General features: G+C 45.0%; 2 protein-coding genes across 2 annotated transcripts; both read left to right on the forward strand.

Moving 5' to 3' along the window:
* Window positions 1-573: 573 nt before the first annotated feature.
* Window positions 574-3,944, forward strand: HOXA9 (homeobox A9). The gene is made up of 2 exons (XM_079300477.1): window positions 574-1,378; window positions 2,536-3,944. Exons 1-2 carry the CDS (start codon window positions 832-834, stop codon window positions 2,772-2,774), a joined length of 786 nt encoding a protein of 261 aa, XP_079156603.1. The 5' UTR covers window positions 574-831; the 3' UTR covers window positions 2,775-3,944.
* A 5,829-nt stretch (window positions 3,945-9,773) lies between these two features.
* HOXA7 (homeobox A7) lies at window positions 9,774-13,212 on the forward strand. The gene is made up of 2 exons (XM_079302361.1): window positions 9,774-10,292; window positions 11,377-13,212. The coding sequence occupies exons 1-2, from the start codon at window positions 9,917-9,919 to the stop codon at window positions 11,658-11,660; spliced, it is 660 nt and encodes a 219-aa protein (XP_079158487.1). The 5' UTR covers window positions 9,774-9,916; the 3' UTR covers window positions 11,661-13,212.
* Window positions 13,213-13,953: the final 741 nt, after the last annotated feature.

A 13,953-nucleotide genomic window follows, 5' to 3' on the forward strand; every position in this document is an offset into this window, starting at 1 on the left:
AGGGCCGGCTCTGCGCCGGGCTTTCGGAAAGGGGATACGTTGAATTTGACTTTCCGCTGCCAGCTCTGAGCCGAACGGAACGGTATTATTTACAGTGGGTTCCCAAACTAAACACAATAGTATAATTTAACCTTTCCAAGCACTCGTAAATTTTTACTGCTGTGAAACACAGCGATGCAAATGAGCGCGCTCATAGTTACTGACTTAATAACAACCCCGTGGCTCCCGAAACAATAACTCCTTATGAAATATAATAAATGTATATTTAAATACAGTATACCGCAACTACTATTTTGCTATTTTATTGCTTCGGTTATTGTATCATTTTATGTGAAGGTCTCCGATCACAAGGGTGGCGGGATTTTTTTTCGCGGAGAACACGACCCACTGATGGGATGATTAATTTTGATATAAAATAGTCCGCTTAAACGAAAAAAAAAATAAAAAAAAAAAAGAGAGAGAGAAAAAGAGAGAGGGGAGAGAGAGAGGAAGAGAGAAAGAGGGGAGGGGGGCTGTAATACGGAATCTGATCTTTTAATCTCAGTTGGCCGCAATTAAAACAAACCCCGCCGTATAACTCAAATATCCCTTTGCATAAAAACATATGGCCTCGCTATAAAAATTATGGCTGGAAAACACTGACCCATTAATAGCCCGCGGACTGATTTATACTTTATTGTTCTGCTCCCTCGCCACGTGACAGGCGCAGCCAATGGGCGCCTGCGCTGCCCTCAACTTATTACTGACTCTACTTCTCCGCCAGCACCAAGTTGTTACGTGAAACCCGCAGCCCCGAACCGCGGCGGGTCCGCCGCCGCCCGCCCGCCCGCCATGTCGGCTCCCGGGACCCTCAGCAATTACTACGTGGACTCCTTCCTGGTGCCGGAGGGGGACGAGCTGGCGGCGCCCCGCTACGCCCCCGCCCCGCTGGGGCCGCCGCCGCGGCCGGCGGCGCTGGCCGAGCACCCCGAGCTGGCCCCCTGCAGCTTCCAGCCCAAGGCGCCCGTCTTCGGCCCCCCCTGGAGCCCCGCGCACCCCGCCGGCGCCAGCGGCGTCCCCGCCGTCTACCACCCCTACGCGCACCACCAGGCGCCCGTGGCACCGCCCGACGGCAGGTACATGCGTTCGTGGCTTGAGCCTGTGCCGGGCTCCTTGTCTTTCCCCGGGTTACCTACCAGCAGGCATTACGGCATTAAACCTGAACCGCTGGCGGCCAGGAGGGCTGACTGTACCACGTTTGACACTCACACTTTGTCTCTCTCTGATTATGCTTGTGGTTCTCCTCCAGTTGATAGGGATAAGCAAAGCCACGAAGGCGCATTCTCTGAAAGCAATGGAGAAAGTGAGGCAAACGGAGAGAAACCGCAGATCGATCCAAGTAAGTGGGACGGCAAGGGTAATGGACTTCAGGGCTCTGCGCCGGCCGCGGGGAGGTGTCGAGGCGCTGGGGCTAATTACGCGGCCGAGCGCCGGCCGCGGCGGCCGCTGCTGCGCCATCCCGCCGGGCTCTGCCATCTGCAGAAGCCACCGCCGCCTTTTCCAGGCTCGAACGGGATATAGGACGGCTCTGGCTTTCCAGGGTGAAAGGAAAGCAAAAACTCACCCTACAACTGCAGCTTAAAAAAATATGAAAGAAAAAAAAAAAAAGCAAACAAAAAAAATCCCCTAAACAAAAAAAAAAAAAAAAAAAAAAAAAAAAAAAAAAAAAAGACAGAGAGAGAGAGAGAAATGCAATAGCCGCCTATCCCCGCTCCTGCCACCCCAGCAAACTCAGCAGGACGTGCTCACATCCTCCTGCCTCGCTGCACTCCCAGGCGTGGGCAGACGCCGGGGAGAGGGGTGCCTAGAAAGCACTGGTTGTGAATCTGATCTTTTTTGAGACGGCTCTCAGGCCAGGGCGGTTATTGCTGGGCTGAGAACAGAAACCTCGCCGTTTACTTGGTTCATCCCCTCCCCCTTTCGTCTCCTCGGTGGAAAACCCCGGGCTGGATGCTCCCAGGACTACGAGATTGGTGGCAGAACGCTTTGGGATTATTATCGCGATTAACGCCGTGCGAATAAGGGTCCTAAGAAGGCCAGGGTTTAATTATGCCAGCTGTAGTGGGTCTTGCCAGGGATGACACAGGAGAAGGTAGAGATTAAAAAGACAAACAATTTCGATGACATGTTGTTGTGGCTGGTCACTCCCAGGGCTGGCTCTTTAAGGTGTGGGAAGGCAAGGAAGGAGAGGGAGTTAGAGTCAGAGAGAGGAGGAGAAAGTATTTTAAAATTGTATTCTCCAAACAATAAAAAGGCGAGGGGAGGCGGGAGCAACGGGGCTTTGCCGCGTGTGGTTGCGTGTGACCTCCCCATGTGTCTGTATTTTGGAATCCATTGTGCCTCACGAGCCTCTGTGCCTGGGGAAATGAGAGCCACGTCCTAAACACGAATACCGGAACACCTGATGGGCTGTTTCTGCGTGGATTTCCCTCCCAGCCCCCTCCCTCCACCTCCCATCCTCCCCCTCAGCCTGAACTTCTGTTGTTTTCGTTGTAGATAATCCAGCTGCAAACTGGCTCCACGCAAGGTCCACCAGGAAAAAGAGATGCCCTTACACCAAGCATCAGACACTGGAACTGGAGAAGGAGTTTCTGTTCAATATGTATCTCACTAGGGACCGCAGATACGAGGTGGCCAGACTCCTCAATTTAACAGAGAGACAAGTGAAAATCTGGTTTCAGAACAGGAGGATGAAAATGAAGAAAATCAACAAAGATCGAGCGAAGGACGAATGATGGCGACACGTGGGTTAAAATGAAAATGCGTAATGTAAAAGAAAAAAAAAAAAAAAAGAAAAAAGTTAAAACAAACAAAAAAATCATCCCCTCGAGCCCTGCCATGCAATGCGTCTGGGTCCAGGCCTCATTTTTCCCTTGGCAAATTCTGATTATGCTTGTACAATGATAGTCACAGAGGCCAGATTGCCAGGAGAGGTACAGTAAGACTTTTAATTTTCTAATAGGAAAGAAAAAGGGGGCATTAGCACGAAAAGGCTGTTTAACTGGCTTGTATAAATCTACCTGTTTCTTCACTTATGGAAAGAAAAAACAAAAAGAAAAAAACTACCTTTTCATAATGCACAACTATTTACGGACTGTGTAGTTTAGTTTACGTAGTTAATTTTATTCGCTCTTTGCGTGGCAGAGAGATCTCTGCTCTAATACTTGAACACTGTGTTTTATTGTGGTAATTATGTTTGTGACTCAATTTATGTGCTTGGGTGCTGTACCGGATGTAATGGTGTAAGCTAGGATTCAATTTGAACTCAGGTTGTTTATTATAAAAATTGCATAGAGTATAGCTCTGTAGTGTATTAAGTCTTTTCTGTATAATTAGACAGTTAACCTTTGATTGTAAAATATATATATTATATATATCCCAATGCAAAATAATAAAAAAAAAAAGGTAGAAAAAACGTTCGTTCGGGATGTCTGGGAATTACGGTTCTCAAAATATGAAGCAAGTCATTTTAGTATGCACAGTTGACATATATATATAGTACTGTCTTCGTCGGTTGTATATATAATCTATATATTAAAAAAAGTAAATAAACAGACTAGCTTAAATATTGTTTTTGCACCAGTGAGCAGTTAGCAGATTTCGGAGCTATACGTATATGTGAAAAGGGTAACTACCTATGGTTTATGTTTGAATTTTAATCGAATGATTTGATGGCTATTGTAATGAAGGTTAATTTTATTGATAATAAATTATACGTTATAAAAACCTACATTTGGTTATTGTAAATTTGTATCGATTTAAGAAAGAAAAAATCTGGGAAGTTATGTTGATGCAGAACGTACACTGTCTATTTTGAAACAGTTACCTCATGGCCTACTGACCAAATCGTTGTGTTGAAATGATATTTAACTTTTTGCCGAATAAAAGATATTGATTCTTTTATATTTTGTGATGTTTTAACATTATTGAGGAGAAGTTCTTCCGTGGCGCACCAAATCTCGCCAGCAGAAGTGGCAGGGCTAGGGCAGCTGCAGAGGTGAGGCGAGGAGCTGTATTATTTTCCAGCCAAGGCAAACCCACGATTTTATAGACGCGGCCCCCAGGTGATGGAAATTTGGTCTTAATTTTATCCGAAATGGACAGATTCAGGTCCTAAATGCCGCAGCTTCTCGGAGGGTTGGGATTTCTTCCCTCTTTCCGGGTATGATTTGGTAAGCGGGTGCTTAGCGGTGTGCGGAGGGAGCCCCTTGGATGGCAGCGGGGCGCGGTGCCGAGCTCACGCCGTTTTAATAAAACTCGCCGGCGGGGCGGGGGAACTAGGACCAAACCAAAATGTCCGACGTTCTTTAGTGCGGACAATAATGTAAATCAGCTCAGACAGCGACATTTAAACTGAGATTGTTAATTAGCCCCCTCCAGAAAATGTCCAGCACTAAGTGTGCTTCCACAAACCATGTGAGAAAGGCTCGCCTTACCAGGGCGTTCATTTCAAATTCCCTGCTAGAGATAATTGTCCATTCAAAATATGTTATTTCAAACGTCATCCACTTTTTTCTTTCCCTTACCTTCACCTTTATATTTTTCTTCCCTTTTAAATGTCCCGTGGCGAATAAATACAACCCGTCACGTTTTATTAGCGCCTCAGATTATATATGTATTTATAGATAGATATAGAAACAGATAAAATTTTACTGACAATTATGGTCGAATTTATGGTGTCAATTTTAGTCGCTGATTTAGCCGAAGGAAAGCGGTGGGCAGGCAACAGTCTACAGCAGAAAGAACGAAATTGTATTTATTTTTCAAAAAGAGAAGGATGTTTTTTTCGGAACGGAAGATTTCCATACATTCCCTCCCCATTGCACCTACCCCTCCCCCGCCGCCCCAAGCCAAACCAAGCTCAGTAACAAAAGAAAATAGCAAAGTCTATGAGCTTGCTGAAATTTACCCTTGTTTTGGGCGGACATCTTACTGCTTACAGTGGATATCCTCCATAACATGAATCGCAGCACAGCTCTGCATCACACCGAGCCTTGTTTGCAAATATGGCGAATAACAATAAAATGCTTCTTGTTTTATGAAGGTACCTTTACACATATATACATATATATATATATATATATACACATATATATAAAAACATACATATATATATGTGTGTGTCTATTTGTATATGTATTGAAAGCAAAATAGGACAGAACATGCTTATGGTCTTGGCAGAAGTTGTTGTTAGGAAAATTCAGAGCCATACTACAGTGCAATAAAAGAAAATGACTGCTGTAACCGTTTATGGGGTGTAAAACGCTGCAGGGCTGAAGACAAAACTTAGGGAGCCGGCAAGAAGTTTACAGACGTGCAGAACTGCGGGAGGAAAAAAATGCTGTCGACTTCACCTTAAAAAAAAAGAAAAAAAAAAAAAAAAGAAAAGAAAAAAGGAAATAATTCCAAGGTAAGATTTGATGAGTTCTAATTAGCAAAAGGGAGCTCGTTCTGGCGTGCACACATACACAAAAAGTCCCTAATTGATCCCCGAGCCAGTATTTGGGGATGCTGGGACGCCCTCTGTTGTTGCAGACAGAGGCAACTTCAAAGAATCAGCATTAAGACTGTGTAATAAATGACGGGTCTGCAAACTGTCTGGAATTCGGCTCTTAATGAGTTTACAACTGTCCAGCCACAATTAAGATTTTCTACAAAAGCCTTTTCATTTGTTTTGTCTGGCTGTTTTAGATAAAGCGAGAGAGCGGAAATAACAACCTTTTATTGGCCTTCCCGTGCTTAAATCCAGGCTGGGCGGTGGACATTTATCTTGCCGCGGGCCGGCGGGCCGGGCCAGGCGCGGGTTGCGGCGGGCCGGGCCGGCGGCGGCGGCGCTGCGGTGGCGGCCGAGCGGCGGCAGGTGGCGCTGTGAGCCCGCGGAACAGCGCCCGGCCGCCCTCCGCCATCAAGCGCTCGGCCGCCTCCCCGACAGCTCCTAAAATGTCGACTTTGTGGGAGCATAACTGCGCTTGGAAGCGCGGAGATGGTTTTGACGAAGGGAGATAGGTTTGAGGGCGCTTATTCCCCACTTATGTCGGAGTTTTTCCCCGTTTTATCCCGCCGACCGAGAGCCGTCAGGGTGGCGTTTGCCGTCTGGCCACGCTCAGTGCACTCGTGGTGAAAGTAAAGCTTGGTCTGCACCAAGGATAGGCTTTGCATTTTTTATTCTCGAAATACCGAGACATTTCCTACTATGCGATAGAGACGGATGGAGCCCAGGCACCGAATTGCCAGCTCGTCTGTTTTTTCCTCTCTTGCCCCAAACTTTTGCCCTTCTCTGAGCCTGCAAACAGGGTACCCTGATTTCCCGAAAGGCTGGCGTGAAATGAAATATTGGGAGAAAAGAGGAATTGAAGGGTTCGGGCAGGATGTAAGAGGGTCTCCCCGGCTCAGCCTGAGAGGGGACCGCCCGAAGAGCTTCACCCTTGGAGCTCTGGGGCCAAATCGATGGATTTTCCAATGCCCTTGTCCGCTCCGCGTGGCCGAGACAGCCGAATGGGTAACCGGCAGTGCTGCAAAAATCTTGTTTGAAAATTATTTACCGGCGGGTGAAATTCTTCAACAGCTGTCTTTGATACAAATAAAAAGCCCTGCTTGTGTCCGAAGCAATTTCAGCTCTGTGGGACCCGTCGTGATTATATTACACAGATGTGAGAAGGCTGATGCTCTGCAAACTTGACGTGTCTCTCAAAGTCATTCCTAACTTGTTCTCGCCGTCTATTTTGTTTCCTCGAATCGTTTTCTTATTTTTCTTTTTTCTTTTTTCTTCTTCTTATTTTTTCTTTTTTTTTTTTTCCTTTTTTCCCCCCACTTTGCTTTTGTTGGCTCCCGCGTCTTGAGAATGAGGCTTAGTGTGGAGTTGTGGAATATTTTCAGATGGCAATTGCCAAAAGAGACTGGGGAAAAAAGTAATTGGAAGGAAAACAAATGCAGGAGGAAAGGAAGCATAAAATATGGGCTGAAGTATAAACGTTGTATTTTGTAAGTTTAAGCCAGACAACTAAACAAATCGCTGCATAGTACTCTGTAACAGTACTACTTTCTCTGCATCTTACTTATATTTCCTTAAATGAAAGCCATTCTCTTTATATCGAAATTCAGCACTGGGAATGCACTGAGCCAGTTTTTTCCCGCACTGATTCAAAGATTTAATTCTTTCTAGGCATAAAGACAAACAGCCACTCCCTGCTTTCTAACAAGAGCCTTGCTATCAAATGTTTGTCTACAATGGCATTGCTAAACTTATTATGATTAATTTTTTTTTTTCCTTGGGCAGTAAAATTATACTGAAATTAAAAAGTGTTTATGCATCGTCATACTAAGTAATAACTTGGCACAGCATGTTCCATTATAATCGTGGATAAATTATGGTGAGAACAGATTCCAAACCAACAAAATCTTCTCTAGTATGAGCCACATCAAGATACTGCTTAGTACACAAGCCATAATCATGTAGTGCTCCCAGGTCGCTTATAACTTACGAGCACCGTTTTATCACTACATTTTACTTCCCGGAAAAGCTCAGTGCCAAAGAGGGGTAGTACAGAGCTTACAAGGAAAAAAACCAAAAAACCAAAAAACAAAAAAACTAATCCATCCTAAAGGATTATTCGTAAAGTGTGTGAGAATATTGCCATGACCAAAACCTTGAAATCTGCGCCTGTTCACCCTTTCTCGATTAGAAAAAAAAAAAAAAAAAAAAAGTTGAAATGAAAAGCGCGTTTAAAGGCGCGGGGATTCAGCTAATCCTGTAAGAGACAAAACGAGAGATTTCAGATGGTGTTTCAGAAGCAGCGTTATGCCTAACTCGCACAGGGTGGAGGGAATCAACAAAGTGGCGGGGACCCATATCTAGGAGTCCTTCTAGCATTTATACAGTGAATGATTTTTAGATAAATCTAAACGGTTGGCAGGGAAAAATAAGCTGAAAGCAAAATACATTTTTTAAAAACGTGGCGGCGATAAACACAGGTAAGCGAAGAAAAATACATAAAAGTGCAAATTGTAGAGAAACAGAGAACTCGAAATACAGCTATCCAGACAATCTATTTGGTCCTACCCTATCCAAATTTAAGTCTAGACACTGGTTATATTTGCTGTTTCTTTTTTCTTGCATCTTGGTATGTTGTCACCAGAGGAGCAATTTATTGGTCTAATGCCATCTACTTCAGCCTCTTTGATCTTTTTGGTCGTCGTCTTGTTTGCATCGCATTCGTTTAAGTTCTTGGGCCTCTATTCCCTTCCAGCAGCCTCTTCTGCCGGTGTGTTCCCGCGCCGTGATTGCGACCGCAGGGATATTGTCTAATATTGGTGAATTGGATGAAATAACCGAAGGGGCTCTTTCGGCTGCTTCTCCCTCGTGCCTGCGAATAATAACTGTGTTTTCACATACTTAACACTTGGCAAACATTTACATACATCCACCACATCTGCATGCTCTGAAGCATCAGTATCTCAGGGATCTGGCTTTCAAGAATTGACTTGCTTCTGTCAGTAACCCGTGTTCGTGGGGCTGCAATAACCACGCATAAAGGGTGCCAAAGGGTGCGCGGGTGCGTGTGCGGGTGCGTGCTGGAGGTGTGCAGGGGGGTAGGGTGCTCCACGTTTGCAAAACATAAAGTTTAGGGTCCGTGCGAAATATCGCCAAGAAAAATTTTAACTGGTGAGAAAGTCTTTGTACACGGGGCACCAAACTATAATTGAAAGGAGAATTTCCGGGGCAATTCCATTGTGCTTCTTCCAGTTTATGATGTGCAATACAGGCAGGCAGTAAAAGCTGTCTTTACCAAGACTCCCTGTCTGAGGGAAGGAAACTCATTTTACGATCCGTTTAAAGGAAGGGCACGGAGCAGCATCCTCAATGGAGAGCCATTCGCATTGTTGGGGATCCCAGTGTTTAGAAAAGCAGCAACTCTCCCCGTTATGCCAGCGTACCGCTGCCGCCTCACGCTCTGGACTGCAAGGTATGTAGGGCGGAAAGGTAACTCGGGCAGTAAACAGGCGGCGGCGATTTGAAGCCATTTGCAGGCGATTTCTTCAACTCTAGAGTTTCGGCTTATTCTGTTTTTTTCTTCTTGAGACATTAAAAAAGTTGAATCCTCAATTTTAATTTTTTTTTTTTTGCCATTATTTGTGGCGGGTGGTAGGGGTTTTTTGTGCGTTCTGTTGTAGGGTGGGATTTTTTTGTTTAGTTGAATGTCGTTGCTTGTTTGGGGGTTTTGTGTTGGTTTTTTTGGATTTTTTCTCCTTTCCTTTCTCGGGGAGGCTGACTGGGATTTTTTCACCCCCCCGGGGCTGACTGCTGGGAAGCGCTCGGCAGCGGATGGGGGGGTGCCCAACCCTGTTGTCATTGCTAGAAAACAGCGTGGGATGCGGGGGGAGTGATCCGTCTCCTTTATCCCTGACACATACAAATAATTTGATTTTTTTTTTTTTTTTTTAAGGGTAAAAATCTGATTTTTGCCAAGCCCCCCCGCTCGGGTGTGGCGTGCCCGGGGCCGGGCGGGCGGCGGCTGGAGGGCGCTGCCGGTCCCGGCGGCCCCATCCTCGGGCCCAGCCCGTCCACGGCCGGGCACCGGCGGGCGCGGGGCCGGGCGGGCGGCGGCTGGAGGGCGCTGCCGGCCCCGGCGGAGGCGGCGGCGGCTCCGGGCCCAGCCCGTCCATGGCCGGGCACCGGCGGGCCCCGGCCGGCACCACCTGTGAGGCGGGCGGGGATTGGCGGGCGGCGTCACATGACCGGTCACGTGCTGCGGGGCAGCTCGGTCCAAAAAGAAAATGGGGTTTGGTGTAAATCTGGGGGTGTAATGTTATCATATATCACGCTACCTCGTAAAACCGACACTGAAGCCTGCCGGACAACAAATCACAGGTCAAAATTATGAGCTCTTCGTATTATGTGAATGCGCTTTTTAGCAAATATACGGCGGGGGCTTCTCTTTTCCAAAATGCGGAGCCTACTTCTTGCTCCTTTGCAAGCAACTCCCAGAGAAGCGGCTATGGACCAGGCGCGGGTGCCTTCGCCTCCTCCATGCCCGGCTTGTACAATGTGAACAGTACCATATATCAAAGCCCGTTCTCTTCCGGATACAGCCTGGGCTCTGATGCCTACAACCTGCATTGTTCCTCTTTTGATCAGAACATTCCCGTCCTCTGCAATGAGCTAACCAAACCCAGCTGTGAGAAAGCGGAGGAAAGCAACCTGCACAACCAGGCTGAGCCTAATTTCCGGATATACCCCTGGATGAGGTCTTCAGGTAGGGGCGAGCGGAGAGGGCTCGGAGCCGTGGCAGCCAGGCAAAGCGTGTCGCCAGGATTACTGTCAGCACAGCCTTTATGGTTTTAATTATAGCCGAGGCGCCATTGCGTAGAAAGCCCGTGGCATTGTATGTAAATGAGTATCATAAAACTTTTTATTGCCCAATTAATGGGTTCTAGCCTCGTAAATTTATTTAACTCCATTTGCTATGGAATTTTAGCATTGAGTTGATTTGCGCTGTTTGCTATGAAAAAGCGGAGAGTTGGCTGCGGGCTCCCAGAGCCCCCACGGATAAGCGTCTCCCCTACCCTCTTGTCGAAGTTGGGGAAAAAAAAAATCCCACTCGCTGGGTAAGGCGGAGGGGACGGAGGCGTTTAGGACCGAGGGACGGCATGTCGAGGACTTTGCCAGCCCGCGTTGCCGAGACGTGCCACTCTCGTCCCCCCTGCCCTTTCCACGGAGATAAGGATCTATAGAAATGTACTAAACAGGAAAACGGAGGGGGGAGGAGGGGGCTGGGGCACGAGTGTGTGTGTGTGTGTGTGTGTGTGTGTATGTGTGTGTATGTGTGTGTGTGTGAAAATGGAGATCTCTCTTCTGGAGCTAAATGCTATGTATTGTTTATGATCCAGGCGGGATGGGTGGGGGGAGCCCACGACATTAAAATAAAATAAATACAGCCCAGCCTTCCAGCTTTTTATTTCCCCTTGCGAAACGTGAAAGTCTGGAAGGTTTTAGGGAAATACATCGCCTGGGGGAAAAGTTCCTCCTCCCAAAAGCAATTTCCTCCCCCACCTCCTCTCCTGAATGCTTTCTCTTCACTTTTTCTAGGTCTCGAGCAACTTAATTTTTGCCCTGCCTGAGCAGGGCAGGTCGTATGGCTGAAATGTCTTTGTTAGGGCAAAGTGGGGGGGCGGGTGGAAGTCGAAGAAGGGGATCGTTCACTCTGGCTCGGCCACTTTTTTGTTTATTTATTTATTTATTTATTTATTTATCAAAACAATCAGCAAGAAAAATAAAAAGAGAAAACTTTCCACTTCTCTTCTTGTCTAACTCCTGGCCGTGTGTGTGCCTGTTTTCAGGTCCAGATAGGAAGCGAGGGCGCCAGACCTACACCCGCTACCAGACTCTGGAGCTGGAGAAGGAATTCCACTTCAATCGTTATCTGACTCGGCGGCGAAGGATAGAGATCGCCCATGCCCTCTGCCTGACGGAGAGGCAGATCAAAATCTGGTTCCAAAACCGGAGGATGAAGTGGAAGAAGGAGCACAAGGAGGAGAGCTCCAGCACCCCGGCTCCCAACGAGCCCACGTCAGCTGCAGCCTCTGTCGAGAAAGTGGAAGAAGACGAAGAGGAGGAAGACTAAGGAGTCCCACCCGAGGAAGAGATCTCTTAGAATAGTGTATGCACATGACAGTTGGAAAAGCTCCCTTTAAAGGAAAAAAAAAAAAAAAAAAAAAAAAAAAAGAGAGACTTACTGTTTTTATTAAAAAAAAAAAAAAAGGTCCCCTTTAATAATCATCTTAAAAGCGAGCGTTTGCAAACATGAAAACATTTCTTGGGTTGGCTTTCCAGCCTTCTCTCCGCTCTCCCATATTCCCCAAACCTGCCCTATGCCGAACTTTTCGGTAATATCTCCTTAGAGCATCTTACCATCAGTTTGGTTTTTTTCTTCATTAACCCAAACCTGGGTGGGCTTCTTCAGGGGACATTTCAAGGGGAGAACTGCTGCTTGCACAGATAGTAAACCATGACCTTCCGAAGTAACTACCTGACTCCATAGTCCCAATCGTGTTTAAGGGGAAAAGTGCATTAGGCTCACATTAAGAAAAAACTACCTAATTTTGAATAAGTAGCTCTGCACTTCTCTTTTTGTTTTCTTTTTTTTTTTTTTTAATTGTTGTTAGAAAAGTATCACAAGTAACAGCTACACTAACAAAAGGTTAAACAGCAACTAAGGGGGGGAAAATGTTCCACAAACCACTACAAACTACAGCAATTATTTGTACTACCTATTTTCCAGACTACCTACCTATATATCTTGCTCTGCCTACCTATCTTCGAAAGTATACTGTATTTTAGTAGTCAAAAGGATGTTACAAGATTACTAATGTGAATCGCAAAATGCTTTTAGATATGTAAGTGTAGTCGTTCGAAAAGCACGCATCAATAGCTTTGGCATAGAATTTGGTACCGAAAAGTCTGAATATATTTAAATTTAAAATAATATATTTATTCCAAAGCAATTATAAATGAAAACCATATGCTGCAATATATCTTTGTTCTCGATTCTTTGCTATTCCGAGAGAGGAAGCAAACACACGCCAATATTGTACAAAGCGGTTTAATATCTCCCGTTGGCTTCTACCTTCAGCTGCTTCTGCTAAAGGCCGTTTTCTTACTCTGTGTTGATCTTACTTAATATAGCTGAAAGTGTTCTTTGAAAAGTGAATTTAAATGATCATATAACCACCTTAAAAAAAGAAACAAAAAAAAAAAAAACACCACAAACTGTTTGTCCTGATTATCTGAAAGTGTTAATATGTAATACCATTGATTTTCCTGCAATAGTAGATATTGTAATTTTTTTGTCATTTATATTCGTCTTGAACCTCATTTGTAAGATCATGTCATAAATTGGAAAGTATGTAATTAATTTGGAAACTTCGTAGCATGATGTATTGTTAAGAACTCTGTATAAATCCGTCTTGAAGGTTTGGCTAAAGTTTATTCACAAATTGTATGTTACAATGTGTTTCGGTGTGTTCGTTGTGAACATTTGGATATGCCGTGTAAGTATTGGAAGTGGGAAAAAAAATGTCTGTGAACTCTCTTTGGAAGTGATACCGTGTTCAACTATCTCCCACGATAAATGTGTTTTATGTTACACAGAAAATAAATATGCTTGTTGACAAGGATTTGTGTTTCTTTATTAAGGAATCAGTTCGAGGGAAGAAAAAAAAAGTTACATAGACAAATATAGAAATTAGACCATCTAAGCATTTTTTGAAGGGGGGGTAATCTGAAAAGGGAAAAAAAAAAACAACAAAAAAGAAAAATCACAACAAAACCCCAAGGTGATAAATTGATAGGAATCAGTTAATATATCTATCTCTACTTTGTGATTTTTTTCCCCTAGCGTTGTTGATTAATAAAGCGGAAAGCCTTTTTTATGGGAGAGCTTCCTTCCACCGTGTTCCCGTGTCCTCTTGCAGTCATAACCCCAGTCCAGACGATCGGCGATCAAGTTGAAATCGCATGCAGTGAAAGAATATTTTGTAGTGAACAGAAAGTGAAATGCGAAACTTCCAAGTGTAAATGATCTGATCGGGTACATATGTGGTTTTTGTGCGCGGCTTTCGGGGGCCAGGGGGCATCACGGTGGCACAAAAACGGGGGAAAATTGCCCCGCTTTAGAAAACATCTTATTTTTGCCAGGTACAACGTAATGTCAATGAGGTCCAATAGTCCCTCTTCTTATTTTTTTTTTACTAATTAAAAAAAAAAAAAAAAAAAACCAAAAAACCCGAAAAGTCCTTTTATTCGGCTGGATAAATACAGGTAAGACCTGGAGCATTATTTGCCCTGAAGTTCCCTTTTTTCTGCTACACTCCATTCCTGCTCAACGCACTAATTGTAATTTTAATAAAATTAGTACA

The sequence above is a fragment of the Erithacus rubecula genome (assembly GCF_903797595.1).
Source record: "Erithacus rubecula genome assembly, chromosome: 3".
NCBI lineage: Eukaryota > Metazoa > Chordata > Aves > Passeriformes > Muscicapidae > Erithacus > Erithacus rubecula.